Source organism: Rattus norvegicus, chromosome 13 (assembly GCF_036323735.1).
Source record: "Rattus norvegicus strain BN/NHsdMcwi chromosome 13, GRCr8, whole genome shotgun sequence".
Classification (NCBI taxonomy): domain Eukaryota; kingdom Metazoa; phylum Chordata; class Mammalia; order Rodentia; family Muridae; genus Rattus; species Rattus norvegicus.
In genome coordinates, this window is record NC_086031.1 from 95,239,731 (window position 1) to 95,266,961 (window position 27,231).

General features: G+C 48.6%; 1 protein-coding gene and 1 long non-coding RNA gene across 4 annotated transcripts in view; one reads left to right on the forward strand and one right to left on the reverse strand.

Moving 5' to 3' along the window:
* Nucleotides 1-6,348: 6,348 nt before the first annotated feature.
* The window catches only part of Ephx1 (epoxide hydrolase 1), a 29,774-nt gene continuing 8,891 nt past the window's right edge, over nucleotides 6,349-27,231 (reverse strand). The window contains exons 1-9 of one of the 3 annotated variants that reach the window (XM_039090378.2): nucleotides 23,827-23,952; nucleotides 19,410-19,597; nucleotides 17,298-17,478; nucleotides 12,434-12,661; nucleotides 11,435-11,564; nucleotides 10,748-10,956; nucleotides 8,713-8,821; nucleotides 7,195-7,320; nucleotides 6,349-6,768 (exon numbers count right to left, since the gene is read on the reverse strand). In XM_039090378.2, the coding sequence (XP_038946306.1) occupies nucleotides 6,567-6,768; nucleotides 7,195-7,320; nucleotides 8,713-8,821; nucleotides 10,748-10,956; nucleotides 11,435-11,564; nucleotides 12,434-12,661; nucleotides 17,298-17,478; nucleotides 19,410-19,592 (1,368 nt within the window). In that variant the 5' untranslated portion in view covers nucleotides 19,593-19,597; nucleotides 23,827-23,952 and the 3' untranslated portion in view covers nucleotides 6,349-6,566. Of the gene's footprint in view, nucleotides 6,769-7,194; nucleotides 7,321-8,712; nucleotides 8,822-10,747; nucleotides 10,957-11,434; nucleotides 11,565-12,433; nucleotides 12,662-17,297; nucleotides 17,479-19,409; nucleotides 19,598-23,220; nucleotides 23,388-23,826; nucleotides 23,953-27,231 lie in introns of those variants that run through there. The other 2 variants (NM_012844.4, NM_001034090.4) reach the window with 2 other exon arrangements.
* LOC120096328 (uncharacterized) lies at nucleotides 24,041-26,946 on the forward strand. Its single transcript, XR_005492677.2, has 3 exons — nucleotides 24,041-24,640; nucleotides 25,643-25,776; nucleotides 26,454-26,946. It is a non-coding gene; the product is annotated as an uncharacterized LOC120096328 (long non-coding RNA).

The following is a 27,231-nucleotide window of genomic DNA, read 5'->3' on the forward strand; positions in this document are numbered from 1 at the left end:
CAAAGAAACCAGAAGTTTTCGCTTCACTCTGCTGTTTTAAATAAACGGTAGCATCCCGAGACTGCTTTTTGTATTTATTCTGAGGAGGGTTCTGGCTGTGACCCCCAAAGTGGCCACAAAACTTGGACCTCCAGCCATCTTTATGCCGCTGTCTCTCCAGGACTGAGGACAAAAGGTATGGACCATGTGTTTGGCTGATGAGTTTTATATTTAGGTCAACAATCCTGAAATTAATTATGGGAAACTTGGAAGCCAGTGAGGAGGCAAGTAAATTCACCGTGCTTGTAACTATGTCATCAAAACCACTACCTGTTCTGGAAAATGAATGTAGTGACTTTGGCACAGCCCTGGATTGGTCCCTGGGGTACATTCAGAGGCCTGGCACCTTTAAGGTATCTTCTGACCCTGAGTCTGCCAGGAAGGTTTTCTGAACACCTAGATCCCTGGGAGATGAGGGGTTACCACTGTGTGGGCCTGACAGCAGGGGCAGAGTCTGAGACTAGAGATGACTGGGCTCCTGTCTCTGTCTCTGTGGAGGGACTGTCCTTGAGGGGCTTTGCCCTTGCAAAGGAAAGCAAGGGGTGAAAGGTTCTCAGAGATGGAGTCTACTTGTTGATAATGGATTAGGAAGCTTGTCGTTGGCTACCCATATCATCCCTGTGTGTTTTCAGCAGCCTTATTGAAATAGGATGCACATACCTTTCAAGGTGCCAATTTCAAGTGTACAATCCAGTTGTTTGGGGTGTGCTGATGCCATGTAAGGACGTCAAACATTAAGCTGGTTCTTCTATGGTTTACCCTAACCTGGGACCAATGTAACCAACCTCTTCTAGAATTTCTGTGGCTACTTATGTCCCATTACAGCTCGGAAAAATCCCAATTACGTGATATTCCCATTTGTTTGGCTCCCGTGCATTTTTTTCTCAGTGAGAAAATAAAGAACTTGGTCTGTGCAAACCAATAAGAAGATGACTCAGCCCAGCTTTGTGGCCTAGCTCCTCAACTTCATCTTTCCAGGGAACAGTCACCATGGCTATGTTGCAAGAAGTTGGCTGAAACATGAACAGTGAAGGCTTCATGGACATAATGCCTGTACGACCAGTGAGAAGACAGTGTGGAGGGAACAAGACAGGCTCAGGGCTACTCTAGGCAGTAGGAGTCCAAGGCAGGAAAGCACTCTGCCTATGAGTCAGGCTCTACCTGGGTATTTGTAGAGGCCCCAGTGCCAAGAACCAGCCTCTGCTTGGAGAGGGGCTCTGGGGAAGGGGTGTTTGGGAGTGGCGAAAGTACAACTTGAAGTCAAATTGTGGGTATAAGCTGATAGCCTGTGTCTGCTCGAGATGGCTTTCTCTGGAGACATCTAGACAGCTCATCAGGATAGCTCAGCTCTCATAGACTAAGGTTCAGTCATTTATTTACATACCAATTGTTTACCCCAGATTTCCCTTTGATTATTCCACAAATCAGCATTCCTTGACCCCTGATTCTTATAAAAAGACAGCTAGTACATTCTTTTTTCTTAATGTTGCAAATGAATTCAGAGACCTGACTGCCATTGTAAGCACAGACAATAAGCTAACTGGGTGGGATCTTTGCTTTGAGATTGATTGCCATTCCCACTATGCCTGGGCCTAACCTCACTTTTTCCCAGGCTGACCTTGAACTCAGGAATCTGCCTGTCTTTGTAAACACAAACAATAAATTTAACTTATGGTGGGATCCTGACCTGTGAGCACCATTCTCCAAATCTCTTTATCTCCTTCTCTAATATCTTTCTGACAAAGCTGGCTCATAGTAGCTGCCTCTGTTCTTTTAGGTCCATGAAGTCCTTCATACAATTAATATTACATTCTTATATTTTGTATAGTTGAGAAATTATACATTCTTGAACTCATGTTTTCAGAGGTCTTTCCCACAGCCTTAACCGTGGTCTTGAAGATCTCAGCATTTGTGATTTTGCTGAGACATTAGCCACTCTGTTACCTCCTAGACTCTGATTATCATGGAGTCATTAACCTTGGCAGAAGGACATTCCTCAAAGGAGGAACATGAAAATATGTACATTATTATACAAAGCCTTACACTCACAGCAACTGTCAACTCTTGTGAAGAACTATGCCCTGCTGATTCTGTTCCAGGGGTGGGGCTGATGTCACTCTGTCTCTTGCAAGCACTAGCACTGGGGTTTCTGCCGAGCTGTGGCTAGCTCTTTGGTACCTGCTTCCTGATGTGTTTCTTATGTGGAAACTGACTATGTTGGCAGGGGCCCTACTGACCTCCCCAGGCCCTTCATCAGCCCCCAAGTCACCTGTTTCTTCCTTCACAGGCATCCATTAATAGGTATTGCTGCCACAGATTCAACCCTCTTCATGGACAGCTCTTCTGATCAGACAACTCCTCATCCCATGTCAGATACCACTGCAGCTTTCAAGAGTCAACCCAGTCTTCATTATCGAGAGCCACAGCCACACTTAGATCTCACACTTGCTATCTTTAGAAGCCATGCCCCGTGAATACAGACTTGAACTTCCCACACATTTCTCTCATCTGACTATAAATTTGGTGTGGCTCAGAGTCTCAGTAGCAAACTCTCCTGAGAGTCTCAGAGGATCAGGAGCCAACTCTGCACATCCCTGACAGAATGTGGCATGGGGTTGCTGGGGGGTGCCCCATCTCCAGCCTGCCAGGCTGAAGGTTCCTTTCTTAACCCAAATTACCCTAAATGTCTGTCCCTAGGATCCTTGTCTGTGATAACTATTAGTCTGGTGGTGAGACCAGCATTCCTGGATTACCTACAGACATGCTCCTCTCACTTTAGGGGATTAAGAAAGGAAAGTTACACAGATATGTCCATCTGTCTATCCATCTGTCTGTCCATCTGTCTGTCTGTATGCCTCTTCATTTCTCTCTCCCTCTCCCTCTTCTTTCTTTGTTGGGGTAACTTTTCTTCACTTTATATGAAGGAGGTGTGTCTCTGTATTTTTAATTGTTAATTCTGTTTGGGTTTTTTATTTTCTAAATATCCATCCTTCCTCAACTGTCTAAAGGCAATCTAGAAATGTATCAGAGGTTGTCTCTTCTACTGATTGGTTGTAATAAAGATCTGACAGCCAATGGCTAGGCAGGAAGTACTAGGGCAGAATTTCTGGCAGAGAGAGGAGGACACAGGAGAGGAAACCAGATAGGGGAGATTCAGAGTAGACATGGAGGGAAATGAATGGATCAGCTGAGCAGAGAGGTATGGAGGTACCCACATGGCAGGTTATAGCCTAGATAGTCAGTTTAAGTTAAATGAGGCAGCTGGGAGACTGCCCCAGCAAAAGGCCCAAGCTTTAAAGTGTAAGAGAAGTCTTGGGTAATTATTATCTGCTGCTGTGGGTCCTGTTTGCTTTCTTAGTTTATTGTTCCTCTCTGTACGATGTCCTCTGCTGCCCCTGTCATCAGAGGCTGGGTATGTGTAGGGACTGTGGGAACATGGAGAGCAAGCGCTCTAGCGGCAGGGCAGATGCCTGCAGTCCACTCAGCCTGAGGCTGAAAACATAGCAGACCCTGTTTCCAGAAGGTGAGACTATGTCCCTCTTGGCTCCTGTCACAGTCCCCAATGCCCTGCACCACAGCCAGCACAGATAACCATTGCCATTTCAGACCCAGCTCTCAGGTCTTGGGAGCAGATGAGAACAATTTTGCACGATGATGTCATTGGGAGAGCAGCAAGCAGGGGCAGACAGGAAAGATGGCCGACTTGAAAATCAGCTCTCTACCCAACTGCAGCAGGGAGAGACCAAAACACTGCTGTTGTTCTCCTTGGGGACATAAGCCAGACCTTTCCCCCTTTCTGGGCAGAATTATCCCAGCATGCTCTGCTGTCCACCAGGGCTCAGCGCTGCCACCTCGAGCCCTCCTGAAGCAGAAGGCCTATGGAGCTCTGTACACCATGGCATCCAGAGCCCTTGGGAGAGGCAGGGTAGATTGAGTCTGAGTCCCCACCCCTCTCCCTCTGTACCCTGCACAGTCCCAATGACTCAGCTAATCTGCTGCATGCACAGAGCGGTTACACTCTGGACTTCAGACAGCAAACTGAACTGCAATGACCCAGAGATTAGATGCCAAGAGATCATTGCTGAAGCCCCATCTAAAGAAAGGGCATCCAGGGTGTCAGGTTGGCCCGTGCCAGCTTTGCCCAGTAGTCTCCTTTTGTGTGGAGCTTTGGTTGTGTGTGGGAAACTGCAACCTGAAATGTCAGAAATAATTCACCATGTAAACCATGTGCTGTTCTGAATGCCATGATAAGGTCCCCATTGTCCTGCTCCATCCCCCCAACATCATAAGCCATCCTTAGCCCACTGTGTCAAACTGTATGCTAGGTGCGTTAGTCACCTCATAGTGCTCAGCTGTGTCCAAGCCTGACTTCGTTGATAACAGTCCCAAAGCTCAGGCCCAGTGTCTCTCGAAACAGACAGAATAGAGCTGTTAACACTCAACTGAATTACTAGTTATTAATGTCTCACTAGGTCTTATCATAAGTAGCTTCAGCATGAGTGTGTGTGCATGGGTCAATGTGGTGTAGTCTAATATTTTTCTCAGTAAGTGGTGGGTGAGGTCTCAGCGATTTCCTGTATCTGTCTGCTGGGAATCTAAAGACCTCCTCTGTAGGTAAAGGGGCAGCTTTGTAGGGTAGATGCCCATCCCCTGGGCTGTAGTCACTGGGCCACAACAGAAGGTTCTGGGAATGCTGGAAGCATTCACTGGCTGTTTGTGAGGCCATGTGAAGCCCTGTGACAGCCACACGGGGGCGCAAACACGTGCCGTCCTGAATTCAGCAATCTTATCTGGCATTTGCTACAGAGGGAAGTGTAAGATGAGACACCAGGAGACACCAGGACCCATTTCCTTCCTGGGCCTCCTCTTCTTTAGCCCTCAGATGTTGCTATATAAAGAGAGACTGAGTCTCTGAGTCCCAGGACCTCAGAGCAGTAATGGCTGCTACCCAGGGCAGGAAAACAGCCTTGGATTTTCCAGCTGGTATCTCCTTGAAGTCAGAGACTCTTCTTAGAACAGTCTGTCCTTGGACAAGTCCCTGATGAGAAGGTCTCTGGATACCATCATTACTAAAGGACATCTGAGGCCTTGCCAACACCAAGAGAGCCCTGGTGAGAAGGTCCACAGAGATCATCATAACCCAGGGGCACCTGGAGGCCTTCAGCAGGAAGAGAATAGGTCAGAGGGGTGCGGGGGAGCCTCATTCTCAGCCTGTGCAGGGAGGAGGTATAGTTGACACACACCGGGCTCCATAGCCAGCCTGGTCTCTCATATAAAGTGGGAATCTTCCAGAATGCAGCGCCAGGAAGGTGTGTTTCCTCAGAGAAGTGAGGGGGAACATCTCTGTGTCTACCTTGCAGTGGTCAGATCTGAGATGGAGTCAAGGGGGGTTCCAGAGCCTCAGTACAGCCTGATCGCTGACTGTGGCAGGCCCCTAGCAGCTGTACACATATGTTCACATATGTTGTTCTGGGCGTTTCTATCATGTTACCTGGAACTCTGGCTGGATCAGAGTGGAGGTTTGAGGTCACCAGAGTAAAGAGAGATAGGAAGACTATAAATAAAGCACACACTGGGCCCAGCTGGTAAGACCCCATCTCGCTGCCCTCCTAGGGATTCTAGCAGGCTCCTCAAGTGTCTGTTCTTTCTAAGATGGAGACGCAGTGCCATGGGGGCCCCCGGAAGGAAATGAAGACAGAGTGGAGTAGAGCGGGGGCTGGGGGAGCAGCTTGGGGGTTGGAGTGTCCTCAATCCTGAAGCTGCCAACTGCAGAAGGTCAGGCAGCCTCTTATGCTGCCCCAGTGTGATCTTGGATCTGGGCAGCCATATTTAGCTAAGGCATCCCTGCTGCCTCTTGGAATGCCTAAGATATAGGATCATGGCAGGGAGAGGCCCTGCTCTGGTAGAGCAGAGCCAGCATGGGGGATCCTTCCTTCTACCTCAGCTGACCAACATGGGACCAAACGTAGCTTTGCAGACTACGCTGAGCTCATTTGGAGACATGGCTGGACCTGGGATACTTAGACCTCCTCAATGACGACTGCCAACCATACAGTCTCTGCTCCCAGTGCCCTCTGTACTGTGAGTGGGTCAAGAGGTGTCAGTAGACTTCTGAGGCTGCCTAGTTCAGCATGGCCTTGACTTCTGGTGGCACCTAACTGTCCCTCCTTCCTAGTCAGCAGGACCAAGTTTAGAAGTCCCAGCAGGACTCTCCAAGACAGGGGATGGGGAAGCACATGCAACTCTCTTTTGGAAGGGAGGGCCCCTGTGGATATTGAAGAAACACATGGCATTTGGCCCACACACTTGTAGAAATAAATCCATTTATCATTAAAGCCATGTAGCTAACACAGCTATGTAGTGAGGTGAAGCATATGGGGGTAACATACGACTCTGTGGAGTTTAAGTCTGGGTCCTCGAGTGTGGTCAGGGAACAAACTTATTCCTCAGAAAGGGGTCATCTTCCATAAGTGTGACTTGGGAGGAACCAGGGCTGCTGCTAAAGCCACAGTTGGTATCCAGTGTCACTACTGCAGCTCAGCCAGGGACACGAACTTGCGGATGTCCTGGGCCAGAAGCTTGGGCTCTTCAAAGGCAGCAAAGTGGCCCCCACGTTCCATGTAGGAATAGGAGATGAGTTTGGGGTACTTGACCTTCACCCACTTTTCTGGGGCATGCAGTAGCTCGGAAGGGAAGGCTGAAAAGCCAGTGGGCACAAAGACCTTCATCCTGTGGAGAAGAGGGATGAGGTAAGGCTAAGGCCCTGTGTTCCCCTGTCTCCAGAGAGGATACTCAGGGCCTGGGGAGGACTCAGTTAGTTCAGATGGAGCCATAAGGACAGGGCTTCCATTACCCTCTGTTATAGTCCCTCCTTTTTATTCATTAGGGACCTTCTCTGCCAGGGAGGGTCATCCAGGCAGGGCATGGGCAACCTCTGAGGCCCATTTTGCTGGTCTATCTCTTTGCTCTCACCTGAGGGTCTCTATATAGGCCTGTGAATCCCAAAGTATCTGAAAACAGGCCAGAACTCTGACGGAGTGGATACTCAGGACACTTGGTGTCTTTATTACCTTGCCATCAAGCCTTCTCTGAGTTAAAGGACAGATGGTAACCACCCCCAGTCCAGGTGTCCCCTCCCTGCTCAGCCAGGCTTACCCCTCATGTTTATGGACCATGATGCCCTGGCCCAAATTCTCCTTGTAGTAGCGTTGGGAGGAGACAATGGTTCCTGTCGTCCAGTAGATCATGATGTTAACCAGCAGATCATCCAGGGAGAACTTCCTAGGAAAGCACACAGGAAATCCAGGCTCACTGAAGGCTGTGGCTGTCAAGAACAAAGGGCTGTCCCTGCAGGGTCACCACATCAGACAATGCCTAGCTCTCATATGAGGAGCCCAGGGAAGGACTGGACACTCAGGGGTGTGGCCTTCACAGAGAACAGCTCCAGCATTCCCTGGTTGTAGAAGAGTCCCTGTGTTTAGCCGTACACAGTCCACTACAGAGTGTTCAAATCCATTCTGTGACATTGACTGACATCCTGTGTCAGGCCTATGGTCTTCTGAGTCTTAGCTGTGGCCAGCTACAGCTCCATGTGGTCTAACCCTGCTGATCCTTTCAATCCCAGTTGCTGACTCCTCCACAGGTCTCAGCATTGGATGTGTTCTCATGGGCCACGGATCTACCACAGCCCAACCTCCCTTGGCAACCTGTTTAAGAACATCTTACTCTTAAAGACACCAATGCCCACTGTGCCTGGGTCTAGAATTTCAAGGTTTCTATGTCCCACAGGAGTTGTGATCTGTGAATTACCACATCTGCCTCCTTTGCCATGCCACCCCCTCTTCCTTGACTGCTGCACTATCTTGTCTAATGTTACCCCTTCTACCAACTGCTCTCCCCACCCCCATCTCCACTCCTATCCCTTCTCAGTCCGGCATCCTGAAACTACTCATGTTGCTTGGGTCTGTAGCAGTGAGGCTCTTATCAGGTTCTGTCCTCTTAGTCTGTCTGTCCCTCTGTCCTTTCCTGTCTCTCCTCTGTAGTCAGCAGGGCTTCCCAGCATCTCTAGATGCTGCTACTCATATTTTTTGTGATATCTACCCAAAATCAACCAGACCACTTTGAACTCGCTCTTCCACACAGTATCTTACCCAAGCTCTACCTTTGTGAATCCAGGTTCTGAATAGACACCTGACTCAGATGCCTTGCAGTCTCTGCCTCTCAATGTCACAGTGCCAAAAATGAGCTTGGCACCAGTGCTAACCTCCTGTGACATAGCACTGTGTCAGAGGGACACAGCAGCTCACCCTCACACCCATGCACTCTCACAGCTCTGTTCCCTCCCATTGCTCTCCACAGAGCTCACGGGCTGTATAGGTCCCAAGTGAGAGGGCTCAGCTCTTCTACCATAACGGGTATTTGTTATTGTGGGGAATTCCTTGCACACATATTTTGTCTGACCACCAACTGTGGTGCTGAACCAATCACAGGCCTTTTCTTGCCTCAACCTCCTCATACAGAACTCCACTGACCATAGAGTAGGAGGTGCACAAGCCAAGCACTGGAGAAGCTTGCTGGCTTCTCCACAGGGTGCCTGGAGACAGGAATGGAATGTCAGACACAGAGAGGCAGAGCCTTGGGCTGAGGTCTGACAGAAAGGTGGTGGGGCCTCACCTCTCCAGGCCTCCATCCTCCAGTTCACGGTACTCTGACTTGGTCCAGGTGGAGAACTTCTCTAAGATGTAGGCAGCCAGGCCCACGGGAGAGTCATTGAGAGCACAGCCTGGATGGGAAGGAGCAAGGGGGAATTCAAGCCTGGCACCAGAGAGTATGTGACTCCAGGAGACAGGTGTGGGGTGCTCCAGAGGGGCAGCAGGTCCAGCTGGGCACCCTACTTCTGGAGCCCTGGCCTCAGTAGCCTCATTTAGTAAGTGGAGATCAGTATGCCCTCTCATTGTACAGGACTCACAGACCATATGGGCTCCAACTTGGTGTAAAATTGGGTAATCCATTACAAATAAATATTAATATACTTTTTTTTTTTTGGTTCTTTTTTTCGGAGCTGGGGACCGAACCCAGGGCCTTGCGCTTCCTAGGTAAGCGCTCTACCACTGAGCCAAATCCCCAGCCCCATTAATATACTTATGAGTAAAAGTACAATTCCAGTCATTGGAACAGCAGGGGCAGGGGCAGGTCACTGGGGGCTTAGCATCTTTGAGGCTCAGGTACCAAGACCATGGTTAAAAACCATGGCAGGGATGACAGGAACCTCACAGGAGTCATGCTGAGCTAGAGGAGCAAGGGCAGAGTCCATGCTGTGTGACTTTAGTCACTGAAGGTTAAGACAGGCAACCATTCCCTAGGACCCCTAGTTAGGGGAGCAAGGAGGACTGACTATTTAGGTCCTGAAAGAGGCCATTAACTATGTCTGGGCACATGGGGACATGCGTTTACAGCATGTGTGAGGCACCGGCAAGCTCTTCTGGAGAGTGCAGCAGGAGGCAGGAGAGCTGGAGTCTGACTTCTCTCTGTTGTAGTTTGCATTTTTTTGACATTTTTAGTCATAGTACGAACATCTGCTTTATAATCTGAAAGAAAGTGCTATTATGTGGGCGTGGAGCTACCATGGGAACTGTGGGAGTCTCCACAGCGGGCAAAATGTCCTGAGTGGACTCCGGGAAAGATCCAGGGGACACCTGACAGTCCTTGAGTCTTCTAGGGCATCAACAGTCAAACTGTGGGCCATGGCTCCCTTAGGGTCAAATGACCCTTTCACAGGGGTCACGTATCAGATATCCTGAATATTAGATATTTATTTACATGATGATTCATCACAATAGCAAAATTATAGTTATGAAATAACAAGAGAAATAATTTTATGGTTGAGAGTCACAACGTGAGGAACCATTTTAAAGAAACAAAGCCTTGGAAGGTTGAGAACCACTGTTCTAGGGTGGTCCTACCTAGCTTTGCCTTCTCGCTTCTTTACAGCTCTGTAAACAACAGAAAACCAGCAAATGGTTCTGGCCTATCAGGAAGAAACAAATATTTTCAGTAGTTTTTTTCTTCCTTCTGTACTGAGGGTTGGACCTAGGTATTTAACAGGTCGCATTCTGCCTGCCCAACATGTTTGTCTGTTCTGAAATACAGACTCAACCTGAGGCACATGGGTTGGCTTGGTGTTCTCCATCCTCTTGCTGCAGCCTCCAGTGCAGCTGGATTACAGACCATCCAGAGGCACTCGGCCTCTGTGTATCCACAGGCCTGGTTACTCTGGGTCTTAATGAGTGTTGTATTCACTCGGAAACAAATTCGTATTCTCAATACCTTTAAATAAACTATTATTTGTTTCGTCATCTGTAATTTTCTGTATAAATTACATTTTTTAGTTTCTTTTCTTTCTTTCTACCTCTTCCCCCCAACTCCCACTCTCCAAGTAGAAAGTCTTGCTATGTAGCCCAAGATACACTATGTAGACTAGGCTGACCTAAAACTTGTGGGGTTCCCCTAGCCTCTGTCTCTCATACATGACAGTATAGCTGTGATGAACGGCGGATCACTTGTCACGCAGTGTGATGCCCTGGGTTCAGTTCTCAGTACAGAAAACAAAGATTTCTGCTTCCTTGTCAGGGGTTTCTTGATGTAAGCTATGTTCTTGGGGGGGGGGCAGTGAGATGCCCTCCGGGCCTCACTGCCCTGGTGTGCTTACCCACAGTGTCTGGCTTGGTGGCTTGGATGTGTAAGTAGCCACTCTCCCTCATGATGCTGTAGAAAACCTTCTCCTTATAGGGGTACAAGAGCTCGATATCCTTCTCTGTGTAGCCAAGGAATCTCCCGAAGCGTTGGCCCAGGAGAGGAGTCATGGTGTAAAAACTTCTCGAAATGAAAGCCATATTTAAGTGCAGGCCTTTCACGTGGCTGTGGGCAGAGGAAGGGGCATGGGTGAGCTTGGCTGCTGTGAGGGACAGGACTGAGAGGAGATGGGGGAGGAAGGGAGAGGCCACAGAATGGAAAAACACAACCCAGCTTCCTTCAGCCCCTGTCCCTCTGGGGCATCCACAGAGTCGGACCTGAGTGGTTGGGAAAGAGGAAAGAGTTCTAGTGTCCTTGTCTTCTGGCTGTTCTAGACCTTGTCCCACATGGACTACTATAGACCCCTTCCTCTGCTTTAGATAGCCACCCAGCTATCCCAAGAGTCAACATACCCTCTCCCACCTAATGAGCGAAGATCTGTTTACTCTGCCAGGTCCATGAGACTCCGGGATTGGGGGAGCTGGCTAAGGGAGCCCCAAGTCTCAGACACTCCTGAAGAGGGCCTGGGGTGTCCTGTGTAGATTCCGCCTACCCGCAGAGCCTGGTGAGGCTGCGCCATGACTGTAAAACTATGTCAACTCACTTGGGAACCATCTGGGCCATGTTGGTGCAGATGAGGGACCCCCAGTCCCCGCCTTGAATGTAGAATTTCTGGAAGCCCAGCCGTGTCATCAGCTTGTAGAAAATCCTCGCAGTGGCCACCGAATTTAAACCTGAGTATGAAGGGGACAGACAGGCTGTTCTGTATGGTCTGGAGAATGGTCTAAGGTTGCTATGCTTTGGGCTTTGAATGAGTTTCTTGAGTACAGCATTAGAAGATAAAGTAGCAAAACCTCATCAAATCACAGGTTCACATTAGGCTGTAGAGGTGAGTGGAGGCCACCTCCCTGAGAAAGCAAGCAATAAGGGGACCTTGACACACCCAGCAGTAGTCAACGAGGGAAGTCGAGGCAGTCAGCTAGAATTCCCAGGGGAGGATCCCCCCCCCATCGATGAGCCTCCATTGTAGGCATTTTATGTTATGGAAAAAACAATAGCAGCATCTGTTGGAAATAAGTTTGTCTTCTCAGCTGTCCTTGGAATGCAGCGTTTTTAATACTCTGAACCACTTGCTGTTTTTCCTCTCCCCATTACAGAGTCAGGGCCAGCCTGACCTAGGACTGCATGTCCTGGAGAACACTTGGAGATAAATGTGCTTGAGTCTCAAATAGGGGGTTGCAGTGGAGTGACAGCAACCTTGCTTCCAGAGCCTGCTTCACTGAGATCCAAAAGCACGTGGCAACTTACCAGTGCAATGAGCACTGAACAGGGAGTCATGGGTAGGCGCTAAGGAGTCTGGGAAATCCCCCAAACCTTCTTTCCCTAGACTAAGGAGAAGGTAGCTCACAGGAGACCAGAGAGTAGAGCCATGGTGCCCCAAGGAAGACCCAGATCACAGGGCAGCATGCCTGGTTCTGCCTTCCCAAGGGCACTGCAGCCACCAAAGGATCTGTGAGCCACACAGCATAGAGCTCAGGGTGTGGCTGCCTCTAGCAGGCACTGCGATGACGGAATACAGTCTGGATGTACCCCTTCATAATACCTTTCTTGCTGGATGCCTCTGAGTAGCCATAGCCAGGAATCGAGGGACAGATGACTTCAAACACGTGCTCGTCACTCAGACCGTGGGACTTGGGGTCAGTCAGTAGTGGGATGATCTTGTAAAACTCATAGAAGGATCCAGGCCAGCCATGCACCATCAGCAAGGGCTTTGGGGTGCGCCCTGAGGGCAGCTGGGGAGGCTTCACATGGATGAAGTGGATGTCAAGCCCTGGGGACAGAACAGTCAGGTGAGGGACAGGGCGTTTAGGCTGAGGGAAGGATGGTCCACTGCAGCACAGTCCTGTGGAACAACTCTCATCCATGTGTTCACCTAACACACGAAAGAGCTCATGGCCATCAGATTAATGTCCATGTCATAGCCATGGTATAGCTCAGTTTTACAAACACCTCTGTGCACTGTATATTCACTTACATGGGGCTATATTCTTATAAAAATGAAGTATTTTAATTTAATCTTCAACTATTTTCTATATATATGTGCATTATATATAATATATAATACACTAATATATACATAAACACACATATATGTAGGTATCCTGATAGCATCTCACTCCCAGGGCTCCCTCTCATGATCTTGTTCTCTGGTTTTCTAACTCATCACATCCGGGTAGTGTTGCCTGCATGCACACAGTCATGGCCAATCTAGAAACAGTTACTACCCCAAAGAAAAGTGACTTCCCCACCAGTGATGGTTTGCATGTGCTTGGCCAAGGGAGTGGCACTATTAGAATGTATGGCCTTGTTGGAGGAAGTGTGTCACTGTGGGGTGGGCTTGGAGACCCTTCTAGCTGCCCAAGGATGCTCAGTCTGTTCCTACCTTCCTTCAGGAGAAGATGTAGAACTCAGCTTTGCCTGCACCATGCCTGCCTGGATGCTGCCATGTTTGTGCCTTGATGATAACAGACCGAAGCTCTGAACCTGTAAGCCAGCCCCAGTTAAATGTTGTTCTTTATAAGACTTGACTTGGTCATGGTGTCTGCTCACAGCAGTAAACTAAGACCTAACTAAGACCCTTAGCAGCCACCAGTAACCAACAGCATCTCATCAAGGGGATGCCATGCTGGAATTATTGACTGACTTGACCTTGTGCATGAATGCCACAGCCATGTGTGGCTTATATCCTGATGAACCTGCCTGACCTGAAAAATTTAGAAGTTAAAAAATGTATTAAATATCCACTTATTTAATGTTTTAACAGACTGACAGATCACTTGCCTAGGACATGTGAGTCCACGTGTTCAGTGTTCAGCAACACACACACACACACAGACACACACACACAGACACACATACATAGACACATGCACGCAAACACATACATACACAGATACACACACATAGACACACACATGCACACACACAGATATACACACACAGACACAGAGACACAGACATACACAAACACACACAGATACACACACACATACAGACACACAGACAGAGACATATACAAACACACACAAACACACACAGAGAGACACACACACAGATACACAGACACACAAGTGCATTTAACATACCTAACTAGTCAAACATGAAAGCTTAGCTTCCCAGTTCCCTACAGAGTAGCTTGCTTGTTCTGTGGCAATGCGGCTGAGTGAGTTGTGCCTAGTGTGAGTGTCACTAGCCTGGGAAAAGGACCGAGTGTGGTCTCTACAGAATGCACATTGACTTCACACTACAGAAAACCATGAGCTACACCACCGAGGGCCAGAGACTTTATGCAACTCTGTAGGCAGAGTATCGAAGTTCTCAAGTATAAATTACAAAACTGTACAAAGTAATCCTTCAGGAGGATTAAGGTATAAATGAGTAATTTTGTTGTTAGTGGTATATGTATTTAAGTTTTTCTACTATGAACAGATATAAAATGTGTCAGTTTTCCACATGATTGGGCTGAATCATTTTTTACCATTTTCTAATTATAAAACCAAACTTTTTTAGATTTATCTTATTGTATGCATGAGTGTTGTGCTGCATGTGTACCTGTATACTACATGACTGCATGGTGCCGGCAGAGGTCAAAAGAGGGCACCTGATGTCCTGGGACCTGTTGTGAGCCATCAGGTGGGTGCTGGGAACCCTGGCCTCTGCAACACTAGAAAGTAATCTTAATTGCTCAGCCTTCTCTCCAGTCCCCAAACTAAACCTTCGCCTTCTTAAAATTATTCATTAAAAATGTCATCGTTCACTTTGAGGAGCTGGAGCATCTCCCCCACAGCACCCTGCACACGGGGAGCATCTCCCCCCACAGCACCCTGCACACGGGGAGCGTCTCCCCCACAGCACCCTGCACACGGGGAGCGTCTCCCCCACAGCACCCTGCACACGGGGAGCGTCTCCCCCCACAGCACCCTGCACACGGGGAGCGTCTCCCCCCACAGCACCCTGCACACGGGGAGCGTCTCCCCCCACAGCACCCTGCACACGGGGAGCGTCTCCCCCTACAGCACCCTGCACACGGGGAGCGTCTCCCCCTACAGCACCCTGCACACGGGGAGCGTCTCCCCCCACAGCACACAGCACCCTGCACACGGGGAGCGTCTCCCCCCACAGCACCCTGCACACGGGGAGCGTCTCCCTGTCTCCCCCCACAGCACCCTGCACACGGGGAGCGTCTCCCTGTCTCCCCCCCACAGCACCCTGCACACGGGGAGCGTCTCCCCCCCACAGCACCCTGCACACGGGGAGCATCTCCCCCCCACAGCACCCTGCACACGGGAAGCGTCTCCCCCACAACACCCTGCACATGGGGAGCGTCTCCCCCACAACACCCTGCACACGGGGAGCGTCTCCCCCCCACAGCACCCTGCACACGGGGAGCGTCTCCCCCACAGCACCCTGCATACAGGGAGCATCTCCCACCACCACAGCACCTTGCACACAGGGAGCATCTCCCCCACAGCACCCTGCACATGGGGAGCATCTCCCCCACAGCACCCTGCACACGGGGATCGTCTCCCCCCACAGCATCCTGCACACTGTTAGCCTTTCCCCAGCCCACTTAGTCTTTCTGGAAGTTTCTCTGTTTCAGACACCACACAGGTGGAATTGTGAGTCTGCCCTGTGTTATGACATCTCTCACCCAGGACAATGCAATACTCTTAAGATTCGCCATGGTATCACACCAAAGAATTTCCTTCTTTCATTTTGAAACCTGTTATCTGGTCCCAGTTTGACCCTTGCTTGTGATCCTCCTGCCTCTGCCTTCCAAGAGCTAGGACAACAGACAACCACCCCTGATTCACTGTCTCCCTTTTCTAAAGTGAATGACATTGATGAACACACTCAGTGCTGTGCAACTCAGGGCTCTGGGCTATAGCCTGACCTCACTTTTCAGGATCCTTCCCAGGCCCTGCTGACCTGTGCTCTTAGGTTTCTTTTAGTGTAGTTCACATGTCCGGAAAACAACTCACTTTTAACAAAACCAATGTTAACTTTTCCCACTTTAATTTGCCAGGGTCCTCCTCTGTGGCTAAACTTATTCCCACTTTCAAGTTCATTTTAATGGATAATTTTATCATTTTTGGACTAAAATGCAAGGAATGAAGTTGTTTTTTTTTTCTTTCTTTCTTTTTTTTTTTTCGGAGCTGAGGACCGAACCCAGGGCCTTGTGCTTGCAAGGCAAGCGCTCTACCACTGAGCTAAATCCCCAACCCCCATGAAGTTGTTTTTAATTCAAATTTTCATACCTCATCATCTGATATTGAAATTAGAAATAGGGGGCTGGAGAGATGGCTCAGTGGTTAAGAGCACTGACTGCTCTTCCAGAGGTCCTGAGTTCAATTCCCAGCAACCACATGGTGGCTCACAACCATCTGTAATGAGATCTGATGCCCTCTTCTGGTGTCTGAAGACAGCGACAGTGCACTCACATACATGGAATAAATAAATAAATCTTAAAAATAATTAGAAATAAACACACGTCTACACATGCATGCTCACTGGCTCTCCCTAGAAGCTCATAGGAAGAGAGGACAGGGTTCTAGTTCGCGACACAGTGACAGGGACACTTGTCCTAGTCTTCCCTCATAACAGTCGCAGTCTGGTAATTTAAGGTTACTGTTATCATTGTTGATTCTTATTAAATCAGATATAGAGCCTGCCCAGCGGTGGATCACCTTAGTACCACGGAACATCACACTTACTGCCACTGAGCCACTGAACTGTACACTTAATGGTCATCAAGGCCAGACAATTTTATGGTACATGTGTTTGACCACAATAAAAATTAGAGGATTAAAAAATTAACAGCATCGTCTGGTATTATTAAACATACTCTGCTTCATTCAGAGTCTGTGTGTTCATAAAATTTTGTTTTCTGCTAAGGCAAGTATTAATTCAGACAAAATGATCCTGGAGTCACCCTTCCTGGAATTAAAGTGTTAACCTTCTGACTTGATGGCTAGTCTGAGTGATAGCATGGGGCGGGCTGGGCTATGACATTGAGGGCCATGGGTGGACAGGACAGTTAATCACAGGACTGACCACTGGGCACCCACATAGAATTGCCTAGCCCGAAGCTCTATCAGGGGCTGAGCTGAGGCAGGACATGTCAGACCCCAGGCTTCCTGTATAGATGCCGCTCGAGGACCTCTCTACCTTGCTGACTGGAGTTTGCAGTTGCACTACCATTGCTCTGCCTTTTGTCCATCGCTGTAGACCAATGGTTTGTTGACTCAGCATTGTTGCACATCCCGGCAAGATGGTGAACCCCAACACCTCAGTGACCTACCGCTGGATCCTGGGGTGCTACTGCACAGTTGAATCGTGCAGGAAGGCTCTCCTGAGGCTCACACCATCCCTGCTTTCCCCATCCTGCTGCTGTTCTGGAATCTCACCTTCGATCTTGGTCTTGAAGTGAGGGTACTGGTTGAGGATCTCCACCTGCTTCCTCCAGTCAAACTCGTTCCTCCAGTAGGACACCACTTTCTTCATGTAGTTGGAGTTGAAGCCATAGTGGAAGCGGCTGCCCTCCAAAGGTGGGGATGCCCGGAACCTATCTATCCTCTGGTGTAAGTCCTGCAGTGAAGAAGTCGGGGTGGGTGGCAGAGACAGGAGAGTGCTTGTGTGCACCAGAGTGAACCCCACAGCCATAGACAGTCACCATGGAGAAGCCACAAAGGGCACCCATGTATGTCGCTGGATTCTTGTGAGGCTAATGGATTCTCTCCTGCGGGCTTCAGATTCCCCCTCTCACCTCTCTCTGAACTGGTGAGATGGGGTGGGAGTACAGGGAGAGAATGGAAGGCTTTGCACATGACACCCATGGTGTGTTCTCCCTCTTAGCTCAATTTCAGTCATGGTTTCATTTCTTAGGTGTGTGAACAACACTCATTTTAATCCATCAAACAACCTATAGGCCTGGAATTGTCAAACTTTGTAAAGAGTCACATAGCAAGATTGTAGGGAAGATGCAAGGGTTCCACTTTCTCCTCATAACAAAGGAGATGCCATAGATGACCCTGCAGGAGCAGAGAGGCCATGGGCACAGGTGACCCCTGCAGGAGCAGAGAGACTATGGGCACAGGTGACCCCTGCAGGAGCAGAGAGGACATGGGCACAGGTGACCCTTTCAGGAACAGAGAGGACATGGGTACAGGTGACCCCTGCAGGAGCAGAGAGGACATGGGCACTGGTGACCCTTGCAGGAACAGAGAGGACATGGGTACAGGTGACCCCTGCAGGAGCAGAGAGGACATGGGCACAGGTGACCCCTACAGAAGCAGAGAGGACATGGGTACAGGTGACCCCTGCAGGGGCAGTAATTATTGTGTTACTTTCGTTTCCCCCCACCCATTTACAGACACATGTGGGATTCATGGGGCAGTTAATGAACAAGTGGCAGGCTACACTTGCCCTTGAGCCACGGTGTGCCCACCCTTGCTGGACAGGATTAAATGACCCTAACAGATGCAATGGCCTGCCCTGGGCACAGGCTCCATAGGCATTGGAAGCAAATAAAAGTTCAGCACTCCAGCCAAGGGCTGTGCCTGTTGCCTCCTGCAGTGGCTCAGTGTCATTATTCACAGAGATTTTATGTCCCTTGGCCTCGCCCAAACAGGTTTGGAAACCTTAGACTCATCCAGGACTGATCCTCAGAGCTCAGTGTCTGCCCTCAGCAGTTAGAGCCCAGCACATCCCACACATGAACCTCAGCTGCCCCTTGGCCTCCGTCCAGACCCTGCTCTCAACCCTTCCTCCTGGGAACTTCTGTGACCTGTTGTTAATGGCCCAGTGACATTAATCTCCACTGATATGTGGGCCACTGTATCTCTTGATTACCTTATCGCGTGTGGATGCTAAATGCTCAACTGTGTGTGGGAAGGGACCCTGTGATCTCCCACACTCCCAGAGCACCGGGACACAGTAGCTGCTCAAGGACCACAGGGTGAAGGAACGGATGGGCCGTGTATGCTCGGATCCCTTGTGGTCCCGGCTGACTGGCCCCCTCAGAGACTTTCTTCTCCCCCTCCTCTACCCACCAGCCTCTCCTTTCTGACTCCAGCTCTGTGTGGAAAGGCCAGGGCCCCTAGACCTGTAATTCTCAGTCTGTGCTCCCCAGTGCCTGCGACCCCTGCTATACTAATCTCAGTTTCAGGGCTCACCTTTGAGAGATGCCACAGCAGGTGACCATGGGCAGGCGATGGGTGACAATAGGGATATGGTGGGCCCAGGAGTGGTCAACACACAGTAGGGGCTTTCCCAATGTTGACCCTGTGGTCTCCTTGCTACTGCATGTCCTGAACTCCACTCTCCTCTGTACAAATGGGGCTAGTAAATTCCTTTTGGGAGCAAAATGCACATGCCCTTCTGGAGAAGAGTGGCCAAGAAAAACTCAGGATGGTCCATTTCCAAAGCTCCATCATCAATCATGTCCCCACTCTGGCCCCAGGGGACCACAGCAGGACTGCCCCTTTGGTGGCCGCCCTGCCTAGGAAAGGCTGTCTCACCTTGATCTCCTCATCTGATGTTTCCACCTTGAAGGGCCGGATGCTCTCATCTTCTTTGGCTGATGGCTTTGACCCTGGCCCCCACCATCCATCTCCTAGTGGTAAGGTTTCCTCCTTGTCCCGGGAGACAAACCAGTAGATGACAAAGCCCAGAAGGGAAGCCAGGACAAGTTCCAGCCACATGACTCCTGGGGGAGGAAGAGGACACATCAGCAAGACGGACAAGCCGGCCTGGTGCTGGGCTCTCCAGAGATTCCAGTTATTGGAAAGGCTCCTCCCCTGCTCATTCCCCAATGTGAGGGTTCATCTCAGCTGTCACCCTGATGGGATGTAGAACCTCCTAGGAGACCAGCCTCCATGTGTGACTGTGAGGGTGCTTCAGAAGAGGTAACCTGGGGTGGGGACACCCACCATGAACTTGGTTGGTGCCTTTCCAAGTGTAAGAGCCCCACGGTGAATAAAAGAAGAAAGAGATCTGAGCTCCAGCACTCGTCACTCTGCACTCTGTGGATTCAATGTAACTGACCAGTCCCCTCCAGCTCCTCAGAGGCCACACCTGTTCTGCCATGATTGACTCCATCTTCAAGCACAGACCAAACAAATTCTCCATCAATTAAAGACTCTTACAAGTCTTTCGTCACACCAACCAGCAGATAACTGACATATGACCCTCCTGCACTTAATTCATGTTTGCCTTGTCAGAAAAGTGAATGTGGGCAGAAATAAAATGGCGTTTCTTGTGTCAGACTCCAAAGAAATGCTTACGAGGAATGGAGTGTTTTATAGGACTGACAGCCGCTGTGGAAGAAGCCTCTGCCATGCTCTAAGTTTGCACAGAGGCTGCCATGCTCACACAGAAGCACTTCTGCAAGGGCAACCGTCCTACCAGAGGCTTCCTGCCTCATTCTGAACCCACTTTCCTTATTAATCACAGTGGGCAAGGTTACTGCTTCAATGTTATTGATATAGTGCATTTTTGTTTTAATTTTTTCTGTTATTGCTATTACTATTCCTCCTCCTCCTCCTCCTCCTCTTCGTCTTCTTGTTCTTGTTCTTCTTCTTCTTCTTGTTCTTCTTCTTGTTCTTCTTCTTGTTCTTCTTCTTGTTCTTGTTCTTCTTGTTCTTCTTGTTCTTGTTCTTCTTGTTCTTCTTGTTCTTCTTGTTCTTCTTGTTCTTGTTCTTGTTCTTCTTGTTCTTGTTCTTCTTGTTCTTCTTGTTCTTCTTGTTCTTCTTGTTCTTCTTGTTCTTGTTCTTCTTCTTCTTCTTCTTCTTCTTCTTCTTCTTCTTCTTCTTCTTCTTCTTCTTCTTCTTCTTCTTCTTCTTCTTCTTCTTCTTCTTCTTCTTCTTCTTCTTCTTCTTCTTCTTCTTCTTCTTCGTCGTCACGGGGACATAATCCCTGGTCTCAAGTATTTATAGGCAAGGTCTATAGCACGGCTAAGTTACACTGCCAGTTCCATATGCGTTAATTTTGCCTTTAAAACAACTCCCTTTGTTTCAATCTTTTCTAATGTGGGCATAGTTAATGGTCTGTGTATTCTCCTATATTTTTGGTTGTGAGCCTAATCTTTAATGGCTGAGCCATCTCTCCAGCCCCTATCAGTGTATTGCGTTTGACTTGCTCTGCTGTTCCTAAGTTGATAGTAACACTCAGAGAAACACTGGTTCTTGTTTTGTCTTAATGATGTTTGAGATGGAGGTTGGCAACAGTATCCAGGCTGGCCATGAACCCCAGCCATCCTCCTGCCTCAGGCTTACCAGTACCCAGGAGTACAGGTGTGGCTTATCATGTCTGGCCAATAATGTTCTTATTTAGGCCAGCAATGCTAAAGACACACAATATAAAAATCTGAATAATGTTAGAGAGACAAACTCAATCATAACTCTTACTAGGTAGTGAGAAGTGCCCATCCCCCAGGAACTGTATGGCAGCTCCAACAGCACTGGGTGGGGGCTGTGAAGGCTGCGTGTGGACGCTTGGGGCTTCTGAGGGGCATTCTGGTCTGGAGGCTGCTCAGGAGGTCCTCTCTATACCCCGATGTGTGAAAAGAGGGGGTACATTCTATGTGGGGTCCTGGAAGGAGGGTTCTTCATGGGGTACAGGGAAAGTGGGAGGTCAGAGGTCCTGGGACCCTGAGTCCAGTTGAGAGTGGGACAATGATAGGGGGTTCACCCTCAGCTATGGCTGTCATCTCTGGGTATTTTAAATAGTTTTATCAAGAGAGGACAAACACACCCTACCGTGTGCTCATTTCAAGTGTACAATCCACTTGTTTGGAGTGTGCTCGTGGACACAGGCAGCCATCCTCACAGCAGCTGATGTTAGGACATTGTCATCCCAACAAAGAGAAACCTTACACCCTGAACATGTCGCTTCTCTAGTCCCTGTCTATCCTGGGCCCTCTGTAACCACGTCTCCAGTTTCTGTGGGCGTGTGCTATTACGTTTCAGAAAATCCAAGCTGTGCTTCAATACCCATCGGTCTGGATCCTTTTGTCTTTTCTCTCGGGAGGAAGAAAGAAGAACCACATCTCTGCAAACCAACACCAGAGAGATCCAGCCCAGCATTGTGGCTAGGCTCCTTAGCTTCCATCTTCCTAGGACCCCGCCCAGCTTGGCGGGAACATGAGCCTATCCTTGGAGCAAGGGAAGAGGAGGCTTCCCTGGTCACACTAGGGTCAGGACCAGTCTCGAGTTACAGAGCAGGGAGTGGAATCTCCAGGCAAGAGAAAGCCTGTTGGAAAACCACCTGTGTGCACACAACCTCCCAACATCAGGCGGTCAGGGACTCCATCGGTGTTGTAGGGCCCCAGGTTTATTCCTGCAGAAAGCTGCCCATTTAAGCTAAGAACTGGCCCACTACATGCCATTTCCAGAGATACCACTCAGAAAGCCAGCTGTGGGGCTCAATGGAGGTGTGGGTGATGGGTGGGGGTACCTGCACCCTGATGTGGAAGGAATCTCAAGTGGAAACTTCTTCTGTCTGGCAAGGATTCTACTGATCTCCCTTGAGCTACTGTCAGTCCCAGAGCCACCTCTGTGCCTCCCTTCATACCCTTCCCATCACCAGGAACTGGTGCCACACAGATATAACCTCCTCCATGGTCAGCCCCTTTCTGACCAGAGACCTTATCACCCCACATCGGATACTTCCACAGATCTCAAGACAGGCAACCTAGGCATCATCAGCCAAAGTCCCTGGGACACCGAGATCCCAGTACAGCCTGGACTCCATGAAAGCCATGCCCTGTGAATATGGTCTTCAACTTCCTACCCATCTCCCTCTTTGGGCTGTAAGCATCAGTGTGGCTCAAAGTCTCTGTGAGAATGTTTCCTGAGAGTCTGGGTGCCAGAGATAAAGTGTTGCCCATCCTAGTGAGAGGATACTGGTGTGTGTGTGTGTGTGTGTGTGTGTGTGTGTGTGTCTGTCTGTCTGTCTGTCATCTGTCTGTCTGTCTATGTGTGTTTTTCTCTCTCTCTGTTGGTGTGCATTCTATCATTTCATTCTCAGGCCCCCAGACCAAGGCTTTTTCCTAAGGGAACCTTAGGCTCCCTCAGCCCTTGTCCTTAGATCCCTGGTCAGTCAGGTGGTGAGACCAGCTGGAATAAAACAAGTTAGAAATGGCTGAAGAGGAGTCCTTCTGAATTCAGACAGGGATTTTGCAATTTTTCTTTTCATTTCTAGAGACTCTCTGTCCCTATCCTTCTACTGAGAGAAGACCAATTTTGCATGATGTCATTATGAGAGCTACAGGTAGAGTCAAGTAGGAAAGCTAGCCAATCTGCCCAGGGAACTTGAAAATCACCCCCATACCTGACTGCAGCAGGGAGGTCCAAAGTGCTCCTGTTGTTTTCCCTGGGAACAGAAGTGCCTGCTTTTCCTTTTCTGGGAAGAATTATCCCAGCATGCTCTGCTGTTTACCAGGGCTAAGTGTAGGCTCCGTGAGTCCTCCCTGGTCACAGCACGAAGTGAGAGTGGCTGAGTGTGATTCCTACCAAACCTGACTTTTTATGCTTTCATAGCCCCAATGACTCAGCTGATCTGTTGTGCACACAGGGCAGTTATCACCCTGGACTTTAGACAGCAAACTGAACCACAGTGACAGTGACCTGGAGGGTCCAGTGCTGGAGCTCCATTGGAAGAAAAAAAACCCCCACAGAATATAGGCAAAGGTCATTAGGATGACTCATGTTGGTCTTGCCCCAGTGCCCATTCCTTATTCGAGGTTTTGTTTACCCATGGACGACTGTGGCCTGAAAGTATAAACAGACATTTTTAGAAATAATTCTTGGTTTAAAACTGTGTATTAGTCTGGTGAGAAGGCTCAGCGAGTAAAGGCACTTGCTGCTAAGTCTGATAGACTATGTTTGATCTTGGGGATCCACATAGATCCCCAACTCTAGAAGGTTGTTCTTTTACCTCTTCACATTCTCTCCATCCCCAAGAGACTCCAAGCAAACAACGAAACCCCAAAGTGGTGACCATAAATGGTGGTATCTCCCCTGTCCTGTTCCATCCCGCCCAGGTTGTAAATGATTCTTTTGTTCAATGTAATTATGATGTATACACTATGTATCCATTATGATGTATACACTATGTATCCATTATGATGTATACACTATGTATTCATTATTCTTTTTTTAATGATATACACTATGTATATCAATTAGTTATATAGGGGCACCCTAGTGATCACAATGGTGAACTTGAATTCAAGTAACTCTGTGTCACTTAGTAACAGCATCTAAGTGGTGTCTTGGAAAGTATTGTTCTTCAAAAAAGCTCAAGAATATAGTTGGGGTACAAAGCAACAGAGCAAAAGAGTAACTTAAAGGCTTTGTTTCTTAGAATAATCCAGGTCAGAAGAATATTAGTATTATCCACTATGTAAAATGATGTTGTACTTTGCTCAAGTATAAGTCATTGGGCCTTTGAGTCACTGGGCCTCCCGGACTACACAACAGGACTGGCTGCAATGTCTCGGTTCACTGCACTTGACCACTGCTTATTACTTAATAACAGGTAATAAAGGCGCGCAGGAATGTTATTTCTGATTAGCCTCCAGTAGCCGCTGGCATTGCCTTGCTGCAGGTAGGGTTTGCTGCATTTGTCAATCAATAGTACAGGCAAATCCACTATTCATGGACCTTTAAAAACCAACCAACCAACCACCAACCAACCAACCAACCAACCAACCAACCAACCAACGAACCGACCCCAACACTTACTTAAGGTAAGAATCAGAAAAGGACGATAGCTAGCCCCATGCTTGTGAGGATTACAATTTATGCCCAAAGAATGTATTTCTGTCACTGTGCATGCTGGATGTCCCCTCTCTAGCTTGCTCCCTCAGTATGTATTTACAGTCCAAAGCCTTCATACCAGCCCGGGGACCTCAGCACACTGACAACCACAAGCCCATGTACTGTGGTCCCCAAGGAGTCTCCTAGACTGTGCTTTCCCCCTCCACCTGGAAGGTTAATAAGCAAAGCCTTTCCCAGGAGCATGAGCGGCCAGTGCTGCCTGGAAGAGATGGAGCCTGGAGTCTGATCGATCCGAGCTGGGACCCACTTTCGTGGGTAGATCTTTGCCCACACACCCCTTCCCCTAGACCGAGCATCGATAAGTCTACAATCCACAGCAGGATAGACTAGGGCCATGCTGCATTCAGGGTCTACAGAAAAGGGGGGTCTAGCACCCTTCCTTATTCCACTGACATATCTGACAGCTTTTCTTCCGAAGCATAACTATCAAGATGTTGGAAACCCCTGGATAAAGAGTAAAGGTCTGTATGAAGTCTACTAAGGTAGGAACACTGACGCAATTCACCTCAGTGAAGGCGTCACAGGGAGATGCCATCTTGAGTCCAGGTGGCTATGGGCACCTCTCCTGTGATAATTCACCTGGACTCTGGCTTTTTCATAGACCTTTTAGGAGAGGTCAGCCTCAGATGGCTCAGTTCCTGGAAGAGAAGTTTCATGGGTCCCCTGGAGGATGTGACATGCCAGTGTCATTAACAGTCAGGTACCATGCAGTGTCAGTGAGCTGGGTAGCACGGTAGCACACTTGGTGAGACAGTGAGGATGCTGCCTGACTGTCCTCCAGAGCTTCTGTGTCATGGCGCCACAATTAGAAGCTCTGATGCATTTGACTTTAGGAGAGGAGACTCTTGGAGGCACAATAAGGGGGTTGGGGATTCTAGTATGTTTTCTGTCTTTGGTGGTTCCATTTGCAGTTCTCCCACAGCAGCTGTGAGATTCTGGATAAGTTATAAAATCCGTCGAGCCTTTGTCATCTGGAGTGTGGGGATCATCAACCTATCAGGCTACTAATGAAGAATGAACAGCCCTGAGCAGGTGCTCCGCCAAAGTGGGTGTCCTTCCCTTTCCCTTAACTCACTGTATGGGACTCTCATAGTCAAGCTTTCTATAGCAGCATATGTGCACAGAACCAGGCTGGAGGTGAGAGAGTGGAGACACCTATGTCCTGGGATGTCCACTGTCCTGCCTATGTGCCCTCACCGAAGCCGTGATCCAGAAGGATTAAGCCAAACTTAGTCCATATAGGGCTGCGACTCTCTGTGTTCTGTAAACTATGTCCTAGGGGTGTATGTCTGTGCTATTAGCTCAGAGAAGTCCTGTTCTCATTGTCAAGGGTCCCACTACTGTCTACTGAGGCTCTCTACCTTGTAGTGAACAGTTGGGACCAAGTCTTCTGTGTGCTCTATTTCTATTGCAGTAGAGAACACTCTAACCTCTTCAAAACACCAAAGTATAGGGGATATGGGGAAACAAAAAGGCAAGTCCCAAGTTCCTTTGGGACATGCTAGCACCTGAAACCCGAGGTTAATTTATCTTGTTGCAAAGGTTTCATTCTCCCAGTAGTCTTTTTATTTGTTTTGTAAATTTTCCAATGAGAAGAAAGCTGTGCCAGAGAATTGGAGTCGGAGAGGGAGCCGTTCCAATGGAGGCTCCTAGTGTGTGTGAGGAGATGCGTTTGATGCCCCGTGTTACAAAAGCAAAAGGAAACCATATTTTTTTTCTTAGCCTTATGGTATTCTTCACAAGGAAATGATTGGCTGCTTACTAAAGAAGATGCATTACAAAACCAAGGCCAAAACAAACAGCTGGATACATACGTCACAACATTGTAACCACGGGCTGGGAAGATGACTCAGAGGAGCACCAGCTAGTCTTTCAGAGGACGGGGATTCCATTCCCAGCTCTCACTTCTATCTAAAACTCTAGTTCCTGGGGACCTGGCATCTGCGCATGCATGATACATATGAGGTGCACAGACTACATGCAGGTAAAATATCCAGGTGCACAAAATTTAAAAAACAAATTACAAAGTAATTCATAGTAACTGGAGGACAACGGTCATTCACTGATAAGCAGCCAAGTCCTCATAAGAATTAAGGTTATACATATTTTAATGTTAGCTGCTGCTATGTATCTCACCTTGGTGGCCGAGTGCTTGTCAAGCATGTATGCTGTGTACTACCCTCAGTGCCACAGATTAAACATTGTGCTTATCGGCTTTTGTACCATTCAAATAATTTTAAACTAATGCATGCGTCATCTACTCAAATGTGAAATTTAACTTTCCATTTTTAAACCATGAAAAGCTTTATCCGTGAATCTATTTCAATGTGAATAGTATCAGTTGTCTTCACAGCCCGAGAGTCTCATACACGCTCAGGCAGGTGTGACGTATGTGACTGGGACTCTGCCGTGTGGCTTTCTTCTGTTTGTGAGGTCTACGAGACAAAGATCATTCTGGAAACCTAAGGGCACCAATCTGACGTCGGCCCAGTGAAAATGT